At 47.7% G+C, this 18,588-nt stretch overlaps 1 protein-coding gene across 1 annotated transcript in view; it reads right to left on the bottom strand.

Moving 5' to 3' along the window:
- Positions 1–2,648: 2,648 nt before the first annotated feature.
- Positions 2,649–18,588, bottom strand: part of FRK (fyn related Src family tyrosine kinase) — a 48,067-nt gene continuing 32,127 nt past the window's right edge. Inside the window, exons 3-8 of the mRNA XM_038762770.1 lie at positions 13,336–13,499; positions 10,504–10,672; positions 9,350–9,508; positions 8,007–8,188; positions 4,145–4,337; positions 2,649–3,399 (exon numbers count right to left, since the gene is read on the bottom strand). Coding sequence (XP_038618698.1) covers positions 3,221–3,399; positions 4,145–4,337; positions 8,007–8,188; positions 9,350–9,508; positions 10,504–10,672; positions 13,336–13,499 — 1,046 coding nt within the window. The 3' untranslated portion in view covers positions 2,649–3,220. The remainder of the gene's footprint in view (positions 3,400–4,144; positions 4,338–8,006; positions 8,189–9,349; positions 9,509–10,503; positions 10,673–13,335; positions 13,500–18,588) is intronic.

Raw genomic sequence — 18,588 nt, 5'->3', positions numbered from 1 at the left:
TGGACTCTGACTTGTATACACACTCTGTCTCTGTCTCTGTCTCTCTCTCTTGCCACAGTAGCGATAGAGGAAGGAGGGGGAGATGTTTGCGGATGGAATGAATCCTCCCAAACCAGGGGGATCAGACACTGGACAGGACACTGTGGTTCATCCAAGACCCGTTGGGGGTCCAGACACACCCATGGTGCTGTGCTTTACCATTTTTACCTCAATGACGCACTTCTCTTTCTGGTCCTCCGAGTCAACGTCAATCTGTGTCTCCTAAATCTACACACAGCACCTGCATGCGCGCACACACAGGCACAAACGTTCATGTACACATGAAAACAAATGAACATATACACACTCATTCAAACACTCCTGCATAAACTTACACACACCATGCACACACAGGCAATTTCTGTCACAAAACTATGTTACAAATATAATAATGAAATAGTAATAATAACAATGGTATTTGTTTAGTATTTTCTATAAGCCCAGTGTGGGCAGGGATTGTCTCTCTTTATTGCTGAATTGGACTTTCCAAGAGCTTAGTACAGTGCTCTGCACACAGTAAGTGCTCAATAAATATAATTAATAATGTTGGTATTTGTTAAGCATTTACTATGTGCAAAGCACTGTTCTAAGCGCTAAATATAATTGAATGAATGAATTACTGTGCCAAGCATTGTTCTAAGCACTGGAGAAGGTACAAGTTAATCAGTTGGACACAGTCCCTGTCCCACATGAGGCTCACACTCTTAATCCCCATTGTACAGTTCAGGCAACTGAGGCCCAGAGAAGTTAAGTGACTTACCCAAGGTCACATAGCAGATGTGTGATGGAGCCAGGATTAGAACCTAGGTACATACACAACACCCAAGAATGCTCAACTGAATACACACAGTTAATAATAATAATTATAATGGCAGTTATTAAGCACTTACTATGTGCAAAGCCCTGTTCTAAGCGCTGGGGAGAATACAAGGTGATCAAGTTGTCCCATGCGGGCTCACAGTCTTTATCCCCATTTGACAGATGAGGTAACTGAGGCACAGAGAAGTGAAGTGACTTGCCCAAAGTCACACAGCTGACAATTGGCAGAGCCAGGATACACACGCTATATATTCAAACTATGTATTTCAGGCATACACAAACATGTATACTTTAGGGGAAGGCAATAACAAAGTATATAAGGCCAAAAGTCAGGTTTACTTAAGGATATAAGGAGGAGTGCCAGGAATGTCGATAAGAATGCAAGGCGGAAGACCAGGTGTAAGATGAAAACCTAGGTTTGTGGAATATTGACCAACAGAAGAAGTCACCACAGAGGGCATGGAAGTAGGAATCCAGAGCAAACCCTGGCTGAAACTCACAGACAGGAATGAACCCCAGCACACCCATCCAACCAATCATGGAAGATCACAGCTGGAGAAGAGGGCCAATAGAAGAAGAAACGACCAGAGGGAGGATATACATGTATTCTCCCAAGTGCTTAGAACAGTGCTTTGTGCACGGTAAGTGCTCAATAAATATGATTGAATGAATGAATGACTAGTGGCCAGTGTGACTCTCTTTGGTTAACACAGTCCCCGAGAGTGATGAACCATCGGGTCATGATGTGGCACCCGTCCTTGAGCGGTCGACAATAAAGCCATAATCACAATTTCTGAGCACCTCCTCGTTGAAGCCCTGCTGTGCCCCCCCCACCCTCACCACAAGGGAAGCCACTTTTCAGAACCTTCTCCACGTGGCTTTTCAGCATCAGATAACATCTTTGAGGGCTAAAACATACCTCAGGCATGCATGTGCACACACACACACAAACACACGCACACCACACACACACACACACACACACACACACACACACACACACACACACACACACACACACACACACACTCCCAGCCCAAGCATTTTTCAGTAATCCCTCTGAGGAACGGTGGGTCTAAACAGTCCAGTGCTTCCTGCAAAGCAGCCATGGCTTGTTCTTTCCTGCGCTGACAATCCTCAGTTTCCTCTCCTTCACCACTGCCATTTCTTCCGAATGATGATGATGGTGGTATTTGTTAAGCACTTACTATGTGCCAAACACTGTTCTAAGCGCTGGGGTAGTTACGAGGTAATCGGGTTGTCCCACATGGGGGCTCAGTCTTAATCCCCATTTTACATATGAGGGAACTGAGGCACAGAGAAGTTAAGTGACTTGCCCAAGGTCACACATCAGACAAGTGGTGGAGCCGGAATTCGAACCCATGACCTTTGACTCCCAAGACCGGGCTCTTTCCACTAAACCACTGTGTGGGGGCCTATTCTGACCTTGGATCTGGCCACTGGACTCCAGCTCCTCAGCACTGCCATCTGAACCACACTATTAAGAAATAAAAACTCTGAGGGAAAAGACACATACTGAAGGGACACAAAAGTTTCACTATTTCCTCTCTACAAAAAGAGAGAGTTTTTAATTATTTTCTTCAACATCGGCTTCATTTTCTGCATAGCAAAAATATGTGCAATCACTCCCAGAACAATCAAGGGGACTAATAGGACTTCACGGTCATAGTTATTCTAGGATTTTTCAAAAGAGAAGGAAAAAAAAAGGCCAATCCTCAGAGCGCAGGTCCTGCTGTGCTGCAAACGCAAGCAAATCCTTCATGGCCCGGTGGAGATGGGCTGGGAATAATCAGTAAACTTGAATCAGTAAACAGAAAAAGGGAACAGCAGTTCCTAGGCAAAAATCTTCTCTGCCGGGCTGATTCTTTTGATCACTACATCAACAATAAATACGGGTGCAAAGCTCTCTCCAGGACAGAGAGGGATTTGTCAGCCTGGGAGAGAGCAGGGGGGAGGGGATGGGGGCTTGAAAGGCAGCAGCACAGTGATTGAGCTCACTGTGGGCAGGGAATGTGTCTTGTATTGTACTCTCCCAGGTGTTTAGTACAGTGCTTTGCACCCAATGAACGGTCAATAAATACGATTGAATGTGTGAATGAATGAATGGCCCTGCCTGGCAGCATTGTGCTCATCCCAGAATGCCCACTGCTCCTTTGATTCTCCCACAGTTGGATTTTCAGGACATCAATGCCCTCCACATCCCACCCTCAGCCCTCAAAGCCTCACCCGCCAAAGGGGGTCCCTAATTTGCAGACTTCAGGCTGCCGCGCACACTGCTTATCCAGAGGGAGGTCAAACCCCAGACTCCCACTTCAGTCCGGGCAGGCTCGGGTCTGGGAGCCTACTGGCCGAAAGACAAGTCTTCCAGGAGATCGTACAGCTCGCCGAAGCCAGGCCGCTCCTTCGGGTCACTTGCCCAGCACCTGACCATGATGTCGTAAAGGGGCAGGGGGCAGTTTGGGGGCAGTGGAAGGCGAAATCCTTGATTCAACTTCTGGATAACCATCGCACCATTCATCCCTGGACAGATGGAAAATACAGCTGACATGAGGGCCGGCCACCTGCCACACAGGCTTCACTCTGGCCTTGGCTTCTCCCAGCCGGCCCTCCGGCGCCACCCCCACCAAGACCTACTGGCTCCAGCCACCAACCCCTAACCTCCACCTCCCAAGCAAAGCCAAGCCAAATACCAGCCTGAGGCCAGGGCTACTCCGCCAACGGCCGGGAGAATCCAGGCCCAAAGATTACACTTTGGCTTGAGTTGTCTGCTTGTCTCCTTGTGGCCATACTGAAATGCCATCTGGGCATTGGGATCAGAGAGGCTTCACGGGGCTGAATTACTGGGGTCACTTAGAGAAGGCTCAGCCCCAAGCCTTCTGCTGCGGGTCCCAGCCTTTACTGCCCAGCGTAGGCTAGCCTGTGAGGGAGCAGAGAGGCCAAGGCACACTCTGATCCTCCCAAAACCCAAGGCAACATCGGCCCCAGGAAGCATCAGCCCAGCAGGGCAGGCATGAGCCGTGGTCTGACATCGCAGGACTCAGTCCAGCCTGTGCCAGGGCTCCCGGACCCCCGTGGCGGACAGGAGACTATTGGTTCTCACAGGCCCAAGTGCAAGAGAGGTGCGGACTTCAGCATCCTGGTTCCTTCCTGACCTGCCCTGCCCCACCAGCAGGACCCCCCACCCTCCCATCTCTGGCTCCCCACCAACCCCCCTCAAGCTCTGATGCCCCTGCAGACCAGAGTGCAGGACCCGTCAGCCACTCACCGGTGTAGGGTGTCTTCCCATAGGTCATGATTTCATAGAGCAGGATCCCAAATGACCACACGTCAGACTTGATGCTGAACTTTTTGGCATGGATGGCTTCAGGGGCCATCCACTTCACGGGCAGCTTCATGCCCTGAGCCTCTTCGTAGATGCCCCCTTCGCTCTCGGGGTCCCCCTTGTCACACTCCACTGGCTAGACCGAAGACAAAAACCACACCTCATGACATCATCACTCTTCCATCCGCCTCCTCCTTGTTTGTCTCGTCCTTGCTTAAGCCCTGACTTTAGAGATAATAATACCTCAAATGTGGACAGAATTTTTATTTTCACAAAGTGCCTTCACACCTTTTCCTTCCTACTTAGTCTGTGAGCCCCACATAGGACCTGATGATCCAGCATCAATGACAGCCCTTATTACAGGGCTTGGCACATAATGAGCACTTAAATACCACAATTATCTTTTTTATTATTATTGTCATTATTATCCCTGATTTTCCTTATGATATCCCCTGGAGGCAGGGAATGTCCTTCCCATTTTCCAGATGAGGGAACTGAGGCCCAGAGTCACACATCAGGGCAGTGGCAGACTGCTGTCCTATCCCCAGAGTCTTGCTTTTAGCACAGGGTACATGAGGTCTTGGGGGCTGGTCAGAAATCCAAGTAGGAGGCTCTCTAGGGTGAACAGCACTTATCCCAGACTATAGCAGCATGGTTCAATGGAAAGAGCACAGGCTTGGGAGTCAGAGGTCATGGGTTCAAATCCCGGCTCCGCCAATTGTCAGCTGTGTGACCTTGGGCAAGTCACTTCTTGCTTCTCTGTGCCTCAGTTACCTCATCTTTAAAATGGGGATGAGGACTGTGAGCCCCACGTGGGACAACCTGGCCACCTTGTATCCTCCCCAAGTTTAGAACAGTGCTTTGCACATAGTAAATGCTTAGCAAATTCCATTCTTCTTCTTCTTATTATTATTATTATTATTATTGCGTGTAAGCTCACTATGGGAAGGGAACGTGTCTACCAGCTTTACTACATTGTACTCTCCCAAGCACGGAGTATAGTGTTCTACACAACGTAAATGCTCAATAAATACCATCAATTGATTGATAATTAGCCTACACACTTGCCGCTGGCCTGGAATCCCTGGGCCAAGCTCATTTCAAAGCTGCCCCTGAGGAACAGAGGTTGGTCAGCAAGAGCTGCATCTGGCCCTGATATTGCAGGCCTGAGAAGCAGGCTAGTAGCTTTCCTGAATGAATTGGCTCTCTAGGGTTCTAATGAACTGATGTAACAGGAAGGCCATGGATTTGTAGGGAAGTAAGGACAAACATTTAACGTGGAGCCATGGGTCAGAGTCACTCACCAGGGGCACCTGTCAGAGCCAGGCAACTCAATCTATGCCAAGGAAGAGTGGGGGGGGTCGGGGCTGTGGAGAATGGGCCTGTCAACAGGCCCACTTCAACAGCCCCAGCACGGGGGGTAATCCACCCAGGGGACTCAGGCCAAGAGCCCAACAGGACCATTCTTTCAGCTGACACCACCACCTCTGATCACCGGCCAGTCCACGGGCAGTATTTCCAGATGGCACAAAGGGAAGAGGCTGGATAGCAGCCTCTGAGAAGCAGTGCTGCCTGGTGGAAAGAGCATGGGTCTACTGTGTGACCTTGGGGAAGTCACTTTACTTCTCTGCGCCTCAGTTCCATCATCTGTACAATGGGGATTAAGACTGTGAGCCCCACGTGGGACAGGGACTGTGTCCAACCTGATAACCTTGTATCTAGCCCAGGCACTTAGAACAGTGCTTGACACATAATAAGCACTTAACAAATGCCACCGTTATTGTTATTTTGTATATTTTCTCTGTGTCTCAGTTCCCTCATCTGTAAAATAGAGATTAAATCTCACTCACTCCTAGATAGACTGAGTCCCATGTGGGACAAGGACTGTTCCACCTGATTATCTTTTTTCTATCCCAGAGCTTAGTCCTTGGGACATAATAAGCTTTTAACTGCAGTAATAGTAGTATTAACATTATTATCACCATCATTATTATTATTATAACTATTAGAATGGCCTAGTGGATAGACCAAGGGCCTGGAAGTCAGAAGTTCATAGGTTCTAATCCCACCTCCACCACTTATCTGCTGTGTGACTTTGGGTGAATCACAATTTCTCTTTGCCTCATCTGTAAAATGGGGATTAAGACTGTGAGCTCCATGTGGTACAGAGATTGTTTACAACCCAATTATCTTGTATCTACCCCAGCACTTAAAACGGTGCCTGGCACATAGTAAGCTCTTAATAAACACCATAATTATTATTATTATTATTATTATTATCATACCCTCTTACCCTCCTGAGGTTTAAGACAGGGCCCTGAATTTGGCCAGAACTCAGATTTGTGATAATGATTTTATAGATGAATGTGGAGTTAATAATACCAAGAACACCTTGAATTTGCAGTACACTTGTGTATTTCCATAAAACTTCCACATTACTGATTTTGGTTTGTCTTCACAACATCTCTGAGTGGTGGGGAGAGGCAAGTACTATTATCGCTGCTTTGTACAGATGAGGAAAATGGAGTCCAGAGGGGTAAAGTGACTTGTCTACATGTTTTGTTTTGTTGTCTGTCTCCCCCTTCTAGACTGTGAGCCCGTTGTTGGGTAGGGACCATCTCTATATGTTGCCAACTTGTACTTCCCAAGCGCTTAGTACAGTGCTCTGCACACAGTAAGCGCTCAATAAATACGATTGAATGAATGAATGAATGGTTCAGGGTCACAGACAGAGCCAGTGTCAGAGCTTGGACAGAACTCAGGTCTCCTGACTCCCAGCCCCATCTCTTTCTGCTAAACCACATTGCCCCTCCTATCATTCATTGATATGTGTGTGTGATGCTGTGGGCAGGGAATGTGTCTGTTATAGTGTACTCTCCCAAGTGCTTAGTATAGTGTTCTGCACACAGTAAGTGCTCAATTAATATGATTGATTGATTGGTTGGCCTAGTGGAATGAGCACAGGCTTGTGAGTCAGACACCCTTGGTTATAATCCTGGCTCTGCCACTTGTCTACTGTATAACCTTGGGTAAGTCACTTCATTTCTCTAAGCCTCTCTTTCTTTATCTGTAAAATGGGGATTTTATACCTGTTCTCCCTCCACCTTTGATTGTGAGGTTTACTGTTTACTAAGTGCCAAGCATTGTACTAAGTGCTGGGGTAGATACAAGTTAATCTGGTCAGAACTATCCCTCTCCCACATGGGGCTCACAGTCAAAGTAGGAGGGAGAACGTATCCCCATTAGAGAAGTGGAAAGAGCCAGAAGCTGGGAGTCAGGACCTGGGACTGATTTCAGGCCCTGCACTTGTCTGCTGTGTGACCTTGGGCAAGTCATTTCACTTCTCTATGCCTCAGTTTCCTTAACTGCAAGATGGGGATTCAATCCCTGTTCTCCCTCCCGCTTACAATGTGTGCCCCATTTCATTCAATCATATTTATTGAGCGCTTACTGTGTGCAGAGCACTGTATTAAGCTCTTGGCACTGTACTAAGCACTGGGACCTGATGATCTTGTATCTACCCCAGTGCTTAGTAAGCACTTAATAAATGCCGCAGTCATCATCATAATCATTTTGCAGATGAGGGAACTGAGACACAGAGAAGTGAAGTGACTTGCCCAGGGTCCTTCAGCAGACACGTGGCAGAGTGGGATTAGAACTCATATCCTCTGACTGTCTGGTTTGCGCTCCTTCCACTTAGGCCACACTGCTTCAAGGAATGAAATCATCTTATCTTTGAGTTCTGAGGGGCAGAGTTTTCTACCCCGCCCCTTCTCCCCACCCCATTCCCCTCCAAGGTCGCCACCTTGAACACTCGGCTGAGTCCGAAGTCCGCCACCTTGTACGTGCTGTGGTCGCCCACGAGTACGTTGCGGGCCGCCAGGTCTCGGTGGATGTAGTTCTGAGACTCTAGATACGTCATGCCCGCAGCCACTTGGATCGCCATGTCTAACTGCTGAGTTAGAAGGATGCTGCAGCCCCCATCATCTGGCCGAGAAAAGAGTCATTTGCCTCCCTGAAAGCCCACCCTGCCTGGCCCTGGGGGATTCTGCGTGAGTAGACAGCCCCACCAAACCAAGAAAAGTAGGAAGAGGGATTCTTTGGACCAAAATTTTCCAGGACCACAAGTCCCAGAAATGCTGTCGGGTAGCTCTACCTCCCCTCCCCTCCCCACAGCACTTGTGTATATATGTACATATCTATAATTCTATTTATTTACATTAATGCCCATTTACTTGTTTTCAGGTGTATATATCTTTAATTCTATTTATTTACATTAATGCCCGTTTACTTGTTTTCATGTGTATATATTTATAATTCTATTTATTTACATTAATGCCCGTTTACTGGTTTTGATGTGTATATATCTATAATTCTATTTATTTATATTGATGCTACTGATGCCCGTTTACTTGTTTTGATGTCTGTCTTCCCCCTTCTAGACTGTAAGCCTTCTGTGGGCAGGAATTGTCTCTCTCTATTGCTGATTGTACTTTCCAAGTGCTTAGTACATTGCTCTGCACACAGTAAGTGCTCAAAAAATATGATTGAATGAACGAATGGACCGCCCCAGGTACCCAGCCCAAACCGAGAAGGAAGCGCCCTGTGTCAAATGACACTTGTGACTCCACCCCCCTCTCCCTCCAGACCTGGAGACGGGGCCTCCAGACACCACGCCTCAATCAACCATTTCTCTCCTGAATATTAGTGCATTTCAGGCCACCCAGCAAAGCTCAGAACAGCGGTTCTTTTTCCGGTGAGAAATTTCCATCAGGTTCTGGAAACTCCAGGAGCAGCATGAAGTGGGCAAATTCTCTCTTCTCCCTATCCTAAGCTCTTTCCCCCTAGCAGGGCAGGAGCCAAGGCCGATCCAAGGCCTAGGGAAGCCCAGAGCGGCCCTCAAAGGGAATTCTAGGATCTCCTAAATTACATCCAACATACTAGACCTGCAGGAGCGTTTTGATGTTTAACCCGGAGAAGTTGGTCTTTCCCCCCACAACGGGCCTCCTCCTCTCACCCCTGTGGAGTGTCCATGCACCCCTGTTCCTGGAATCCGGCCCTGCACCCAACTCACGGGCCTGTGAAATGGGCATCGCTGCTCTGTCAGGGACCAGCCCCTTCTCCGCCACGTTTTCCGCCTTAGCTTACTCTGGAGGTATTCCTGCAGGCTTCCGTGCCTCATGAGCTCGGTGATGATGTAAATCGGGTCCTCCAGGGTGCAGACGGCATACAGCTGGATGACATTGGGGTGTCTGAGGTTCTTCAAGATCTGGGCCTCCCTCAAGAAGTCCGTGGGGTTCATGGAGCCTGGGGCAAAGAGAAAAGGTGCAGCTTCTGGGATTACTAAGGACATACTGGCCCGTCTGACTCTCTGTGGCCACCTGAGTGCAGGGCTGCCCTGACCAGCGGCACCGGATGAAGGAAAGCAGGAAGGAGCAGAGGGTCAGATGCTGAGGAAATGAGTGGGCAGAGCAGAAGGCAGGTGGGGGACAAAGGAGGGAGACAGAGAACTGTGCCAGCCTACAGGAGGGAGAGGAGTAATGGGTCAAATCCCCACCCTTCCTCCCCTCGGCCTCTCTGAGCCTACCCATCCCTCCCCCGCTGTCCCAGATCCAAGTTGGGCTTCAAATCTCCCACACGTCTTCCTGAGTGTACACATAGACATGCACATGTGTGCACGTGCACACACATACACCCCCACACAAGCACCGACGCATTCACACAGTCAAATATAAACTCACCAACGCACTGACGGGCATGACCCCCCAAAAAGACACACACAAAAGCACCCACACATTCCCACACTCATATATAAACCCACCAACATACTGACAGGCTTGACACCCAAAGAGGACACACACAATTGCCCCTATACCCAGAGACACAAAGTACCCAACCTACAGGAATCAACAGTTATAGAAACACACAGCTATAACCTCCATAGTCACACATGCTTATATCCATGAACAGGCATGCACAGACAGGCACATAGTCACACACACGTGCACACACACACACACACACACACACACATACAGGTACCCTCGCCCACTGAATCAAGATTTGGTTTGGTCCCAGGAAGCTCAGGGATCCACGGAGTTTGGAACGGAGCCGTATCTTAACCTTTCACTCCCAGGAAGGCTTTGTTGGTGTTTTCTGGAACGGCCCCTTGGTGTTAGGAATTTGTGAGGATTCAGCTTGGATCGAGTCACTTCCCTGTCTGGCTCTCAGTCTGCCTTCCTTCCTTTCCTCTCTCCCTCCCCCCGCTTCCAGCCGGATTTCTCCTCAGCCCTGAATCTCACCTGGTTTGAGCATCTTCACCGCCACAGAGGTGGTATTGTTCCACAGGCCTTCCCACACTTCCCCAAACTGGCCCGAGCCGAGGTGTTTCAGGAGCTGCAGAGAGCTGTGGTCTATCTCCCATTGGTCCGAGGTCATATACGACAGGTCGAAAGGGGCTGGGATCTTTTTCTGTGGCAGGGGAAAATGAGATCCCCGTGAGGAGAAGGAAACCCATTGCCCTTGGCAAGCTTCCTCATGTCGCTCCCCATGAGGCTGCCACTCAATGGCCTCCGTGGGGGTCTCGTGGCCAGGAAAGCACACTCTTACATTGTTCTATTGTACTCTACCAAATGCTTAGTACAGTGCTCTGCACACAGTAAGTGCTCAATAAATATGATCGACTGATTAACTGACATGCTAGCATCAATCATGAATGGTAATTTTGACCCAACTGGCAGCAGTAGGCACTGACTTCACCACAAGCCCATCCCCCGGGATGATGATGATGATGATGATATCAAGAATAATAATGAAGAGATACACTAGCCACTGAGCTCAGCGCAGTGTTCAGCATGGAGTAAGCACTCAGTAAATATCATTGATTGATTGGGCCAGTCCCCCAGCTCAACCAGCCAGGCTTCTGTCTCCACCAGGGGACCACAAGATGCTTGGAGGACAGCTGTACTGGTCATCCTCCTGGACCCCGACCCTCATGGTCTGGGATGGACCGTCTAACACCCCAAACTCACCACTCTCCAGCCCTGACTTCCAAACTCACCACTCTCCATCACCGACTTCCAAACTCACCACTCTCCATCCCTGACTTTCATTCATTCAGTTGTATGTATTGAGCACTTACTGCATGCAGAGCACTGTACTAAGCGCAGACAGCTCATCCATGAAACTGCCCAAGCCTAGGGGTTGAAATCCTCACATCACCTCAAGTGACGCCTGCTCTTGTGACGGAGACTTTTCTAACATGAACTGGATCGCTAAAGCCCCTCACCACTGCTGGCACATCAAACTACAACCAAAAAGCCCTGGAGATAAGTGACCCTACTAAAAAAATCCTCCTGATCAAACCAAAACCGTCTTCTGCTGCCCTCCAGCCAAGACCTGGTGGACAAGCAAAGCCCGGGCAAACATGTGCTGCGGATCCAGATGGATGGGATCTCCAACTTGTACTTCCCAAGCGCTTAGTACAGTGTTCTGCACACAGTAAGTGCTCAATAAATATGATTGAATGAATGGGAGCCCTCTAGAGAAGCATGACCTTGCATGCAGGAGACTCACTGTCACAATGACTGCATGAGAAAGAGTGTGGCCTAGTAGGAAGAGCACGGCTCTGGGAGTCACAGGACCTGGGTTCTAATCCCAGCTCAGCCACTTGTCTTCTGTGTGACCTTGGGCAAGTCACTTCACTTCTCTGGGCCTCAGTGACCTCATCTTTAAAATGGACATCCAATACCTATAACGAGGCAGCATGGCCTAATAGAAAGACGGGCCTGGTAGTCAGGAGGACCTGGGTTCTAATCCTGGCTCTGCCACTTGTCTGCTGTGTGACCTTGGGTAAGTCACCTCACTTCTCTGTGCCCAAATTACCTTAACTGTAAAATGGGGATTAAGACTTTGAGCCAAGAACTGTGTCCAAACCAATTTGCTTGTATCCACCCCAGGGCTTAGAACTGTGCCTGGTTCAAAGTGAGAGCTTAATAAATACCACAATTATTATTATTATTATTATTCTCTCTCCTATTTAGACTGTGAGCCCCATGAGGGACCTGATAATCTTGTATTTAACCCAGAGCTCAGTAAGAATAATAATAATAATGGCATTTATTAAGGTTTACTATGTGCAAAGCACTGTTCTAAGCACTGGGGGATACAAGGTAATCAGGATGTCCCACGTGGGCCTCACAGTCTTCATCTGCATTTTACAGATGAGGGAACTGAGGCACAGAGAAGTTAAGTGACTTGCCCAAAGTCACCCGGTTGACAAGTGGCAGAGCTGGGATTTGAACCCATGACCTCTGACTCCAAAGTTCATGCTCTTTCCACTGAGCCACGCTGCTTCTCAGCAGTGTACAGTGGACAGCAGTGTACTGTGCTGAGCACACAGTAAGAGTTTAACAACTACTACAATTATTATTATGGTTCAGCCTGAAATCCATCCCTTGCCAATGGACAATGGAATAATACTGAGGGGCATGGAGGGTGGCCATGGCAATGACAGTTAAGAGTTCAGAGCCCTCTGATGTCATGTCCAAAGATGTGGACCCCAGGTAGTTGACCTGCAGACTGTGAGCCCACTGTGGGCATGTGGCTCAGTGGAAGGAGCCCGGGTTTTGGAGGCAGAGGTCATGGGTTTGAATCCCTGCTCTGCCAATTGTCAGCTGTGTGACTTTGAGCAAGTCACTTAACTTCTCTGGGCCTCAGTTACCTCATCTGTAAAATGGGGATTAAGATTGTGAGCCCCCCGTGGGACAACCTGATCACCTTGTAACCTCCCCAGCGCTTAGAACAGTGTTTTTCACATAGTAAGTACTTGATAAATGCCATTATTATTATTATTGTCTCTATTTGCTGCTGAATTGTACTTTCCAAGCGCTTAATACAGTGCTCTGCACACAGTAAGCACTCAATAAATACGATTGAATGAATGAATGAATGAAAGAACTGGCCAGCTCTGTTCCAAAAATAGTAATTGTGGTATTTGTTAAGTGTTTACTATGTGCCAGACACTGTACTAAACGCTGGGGTGGATACAAGCAAATTGGTTTGGACACTGTCCCTGGCCCACATGGGTCTCAAAGATCTCACCGAGGTCTCCGCTGAGAGAGCATCTTCCATACCTTCAGGCATGGGTCTCTGAGCCTGATGCAGAGACCATCTCTGTCCGTGCTGTAGTGATCCACAAATGACTTCAGGGTGGGGAAGATGCATCTGTCAGTCAGGAAAAAGCCGCCTTCGTCGTGACTCTTGATGTGGTAGTGTTTGACAACCTGCCCGTCGAGCACTGGAACCCAAAGCGGTGGATGTTAACGAATGGCAGGTTCCGAAATCACAGGCGGAGAACGGAAATCACCCGACTCTGAGACCTCAGGGACAGAGCGGGTCTATGACCTCTCGCCTGAGGGAGCAGGGAGAACGAGGTGGAGTTTGGGCCCCAGTTCGCTCTGGTGATGATAGAAAGGGTTTTACAGCCCTTTAGAGCGTGAGCCCCACCGTGAAATGGGGACTGTGTCCCATCTGTTATACTGTCAATGTTTCAAACTGTGCAGGGAACCTAGGAAGCACCATTGATTATTATTTCCGCTTGAAAGCCCAGTGGCCCGGGACTACACACCCCTGGACAGCATTAGCTTTGCAGTGTGGCTCAGTGGAAAGAACATGGGCTTTGGAGTCAGAGGTCACTGGTTCAAATTCCAGCTCCACCAACTGTCAGCTGTGTGACTTTGGGCAAGTCACTTAACTTCTCTGTGCCTCAGTTACCTCATCTTTAAAATGGGGATTAAGACTGTGAGTCCCCCTTGGGACAACCTGATCACCTTGTAACCTCCCCAGTGCTTAGAACAGTGCTTTGCACATAGTAAGTGCTTAATAATGCCATCACTATTATTATGATTATTTTCCTTTTTTGGAGGCTTCACGCCAGAACAGACGACCCATTATGATGCTTCCCCGGGGAGGAAGGCCTTCTTCCAACTGGCCCTGAGCCCGAGGTGGGTGAAGGGTGGAGGAATGTCTCCCTGGGTCCGACCCCGCGCTCTCTCCAAGACCCAGCACCCTTGGCTATTTCATTACCGGTGGGCAGCGGGAGAGGGGAGGGAAGTACCCTGAGGAGCAGCGTGGATTAGTGGAGCGAGCACAGGCCTGGGAATCAGAAGGTCATGTGTTCTAATTCCAGCTCTGCCACTTGTCTTCTGTGTGACCTTGTGCAGGTCACTTCATTTTGGCCAAGTCACTTCACTTCTCTGGGCCTCAGCTGCCTCATCTATAAAATGGGGATTGAGAGTGTGAGCCAGATATAAGAATAATAACAGTATTTGTTACGCACTTATTATGTGCAAAGCACTGTTCTAAGTGCTGGGGGGAATACAAGGCGATCAGGTTGTCCCATGTGGGGCTCACAGTCTTAAATCCCCATTTTACAGATGAGGTAACTGAGACACAGAGAAGTTAAGTGACTTGCCCTAGGTCACACAGCTGACAAGTGGCTGAGCTGGGATCGAACCCATGACCTCTGACTCCCAAGCCCACGCCCTTTCCACTGAACCACGCGGGACAGGGACTGTGTCCAACTTAATTTGCTTGTAATAGCAATAATAATAGTAATAACAATAATAATGACATTTGTTAAGTGCTTACTATGTGCCAAGCACTGTTCTAAGCACTGTGGTAGATACAAGGTAATGAGATTGTCCTCCATGGGTCTCACGGTCTTAATCCCCATTTTATAGATGAGGGAACTGAGGCACAGAGAAGTTAAGTGACTTGCCCAAGGTCACCCAGCAGACAAGTGGCAGAGCTAGGATTAGAACCCATGACCTCTGACTCCCAAGCCAGTGCTCTTTTCACTAAGCCACATTGCTTCTCTACCCCAGTACTAATCAATCAATCAATCAATCAATCATATTTATTGAGCGCTTACTGTGTGCAGAGCACTGTACTAAGCGCTTGGGAAGTACAAGTTGGCAACATATAGAGACAGCCCCTACCCAACAGTGGGCTCACAGTCTAAGTACAGGGCCTGCCACATAGAAAGCCCTTAACAAATGTCATAAGTATTATTAATATTATTCGCAGAGGCATCACCTGCAGGAAGAGAGAGCCCTCCCATTCCTATCTCCGGACAGCCCACAAACAAGTAGCAGCAGCAATCAGGCACCTCCTGCTTACCATCACCCAGGTCATTTATACATTCATTCATTCAAGAACAGTGCTTTGCACAGAGTAAGAGCTTAACAAATACCATCATTATTATTATTTTTACTCAGTCATATTTATTGAGCAATTACTGTGTGCGGAGCACTGTACTAAGCACTTGGGAGAGTACAATATAACAATAAACAACACATTCCCAGACTGAGCCCCTTCCTTCCTCTCCCCCTCGTCCCCCTCTCCATCCCCCCATCTTACCTCCTTCCCTTCCCCACAGCACCTGCATATATGTATATATGTTTGTACATATTTATTACTCTATTTATTTATTTATTTTACTTGTACATATCTATTCTATTTATTTTATTTTGTTAGTATGTTTGGTTTTGTTCTCTGTCTCCCCCTTTTAGACTGTGAGCCCACTGTTGGGTAGGGACTGTCTCTATATGTTGCCAACTTGTACTTCCCAAGCGCTTAGTACAGTGCTCTGCACACAGTAAGCGCTCAATAAATACGATTGATGATGATGATGATGATTCCCTGCACAAAACAAACTTAGAGGGGGAGACAGACATTAATATAAATAAATAAATTACAGGTATGTATACCAGTGCTGTTGGCCTGTGGGGGTGGGGGCAGGGGCGGGGATGAACAAAGGAAGCAAGTCAGGGCAGCACATAACTGAGTGGGAGAAGAGGAAAAGAGGGCTTAGTCAGGGAAGGCTTCTTGGAGGAGATGTGTCTTCAGTACGGCTTTGAAGGTGGGGAGAGTAATTGTCTGTCGGATATGAGGAAGGAGGGTGTTCCAGACCAGGGGCAGGACTTGGGCAAGAGCTTGTTGGTGAGATAGACGACATCAAGGTACAATAACGGGAATGTTAGCATTAGAAGAGTGAAGTAAGTAGTCTGGCTTGTAGGAGGAGAGTGTTATCCTCTGGGCTGGAGGCTGTTCTGAAACTTTTTTTACTGAGTCTGGGGACATGTATTCTCTTTTCCTTTTCTTTGACTCCCTTCTGCGTTGCCCTGACTTGCTTTCTTTATTCATCCCTCTCTCCCAGCCCCCTCTCCACAGCAGTTATGCACATACCTGTAATTTATTTATAAATATTAATGTCTGTCTCCCCCTCTAGACTGTAAGCTCATTGTGGACAGGGAATGTATCCGCTATATTGCTGTATTGTACTCCCCCAAGCACTTAGCACAGTGCTCTACACACAATAAGCGCTCAATAAATATGAGTGACTGACTGACATTTTACCCCAAGGAATAGGGACGTGATTGATTGATTGAATGGGCTAGAGAGAGACCTGAATTTTGGTCCTGTTTCACTGTAACAGTATCACTGGCATATTCTGGGCACCTAGAGTTAGGTGCTGTATTCGGTACCTCCTATTCACAGAGCACTGTACTGGGCACCTAATGGACAGAAAGCTATAGTAGTAGTCACGTGGGGGTCAGAACAAAGAATTAAAGATTAGATCCCCACCCTTGAGAAGTTTACAATCTAAAGAGAAGCCCTAGAAATAAATTGATAAAGACGCCAAAGCATGAGAACAGTATAAATTAATTGTAAATTCATGATAGTTAAGGTGAATGGGATGGCACGACCAGAAGAGAGTTGGTTAATGAGGAAAGCCTTCCTGAAGGGAGTGAGTTTGTAGTAATCAATGATATTTACTGAGCGCTTACTTGCTGTACTGTAAGAGAAGCAGTGTGGCTTAGTGGAAAGAGCCCGGGTTTTGGGGTCAGAGGTAATGGGTTCAAATCCGGCTCTGCCACTTGTCACCTGTGTGACTTTGGGCAAGTCACTTAACTTCTCTGTGCCTCAGTTCCCTCATCTGTAAAATGGGGATTAAGACTGTGAGCCCCCCATGGGACAACCTGATCACCTTGTAACCTCCCCAGCACTTAGAACAGTGCTTTACACATAGTAAGCGCTTAATAAATGGCATCATTATTATTATTATTATTATTACTGTACCAAGTGCTTAGGAAAGCACAAGAGTTGGTAGACATGATCCCTGCCCACAAGGAGCTTAGTTGGTAGGAGGCCTTGAAGATAAGGAGGGGTGAGGCTTGACAGACTTAGAAGAGGGGGATCCAAGTAGGGACAAAACATGAGCAATTGGCCAGAGATTGGGGAATCGGGGAAAAGGAGAGCTTGGATTTAGCCTCCGAGGAGCCACAAGCAATAGAAATGAAAATCGTTTCTCCAGACAGGGATAGATTAGTAACACCTCTGCTTTTCTTCCAGTAAAGTCAAGAACACCTATGCGTTTGTAGGAGTTGAGTTCTCCAGAGGATCAGAGAGATATCCACAAAGGAACTCAAAACAGTTTCAAAACTCTCTACACTGTGAGCTCAGTTGTGGGCAGGGATTGTCACTGTTTATTGCTGTATTGCTTCTTCCCAAGTTCTTAGTACAGTGCTCTGCACACAGTAAGCTCTTAATAAATATGAATGAATGAAAAACATCAACCCAACTCTGGGAAGCTGCCCAACTCTGATAATAGTAATAATAACTTGAGTACTGACTATGTACTCAAGCATGGTTCTAAGCACTGGAGTATATGCAATTCCATCAGGTTAGACCCAGTCCCTGTCCCACATGGGGCTCACAATCTAAGTAGGAGAGAAAACAGGTATTGAATCCCCAATTTACAGATCAGGAAAGTGAGGCACAGAGAAGTTGTGACTCACACTGCAAGCAAGTAGCAGAGTTGGGATTAGAACCCAAGTCTTCTGATTCCCAGGCTCATTCTCTTTCCACTACATCATGCTGCTCCTCTTTTCTGCAGCCCACTGCCCACCACTGGTCTAGTGTATGAGTCAGGATGACCATTCTTTCCTTGCCCAACCAGCCCTGAGAGGGGCAGGAAAGGCCAGGGGGCAAGGGGTCTGGGCAGAACTGTCAGTGCAGAGTTATGGAGCCAGCTCTTTTATTTTTTTTTAATGGTTTTTGTTAAGCACTTGTGGTCTAATCCCAACGCTGTCACTTGCCTGCTGGATGACCTTGGTGAAGTCAATTTAACTTTCCTGGTATCTCAGTTTCCTCATCTGTAAAATGAGGAACCAATACCTGTTCTCCCTCCCCTTTAGACCATATCCCCCATGTGGGACCGACTCTGTGTCTGACCTGATTATCTTGTATCAACCTCAGTGCTTAGGACAGTGCTTGGCAAATACTAAATGCTTAATACATGCCACAAGTATAATCAATCAAGC

The sequence above is a fragment of the Tachyglossus aculeatus genome, chromosome 2 (genome assembly GCF_015852505.1).
Source record: "Tachyglossus aculeatus isolate mTacAcu1 chromosome 2, mTacAcu1.pri, whole genome shotgun sequence".
Taxonomy (NCBI): domain Eukaryota; kingdom Metazoa; phylum Chordata; class Mammalia; order Monotremata; family Tachyglossidae; genus Tachyglossus; species Tachyglossus aculeatus.
This window is presented reverse-complemented; position numbering and strand designations above follow the sequence as displayed.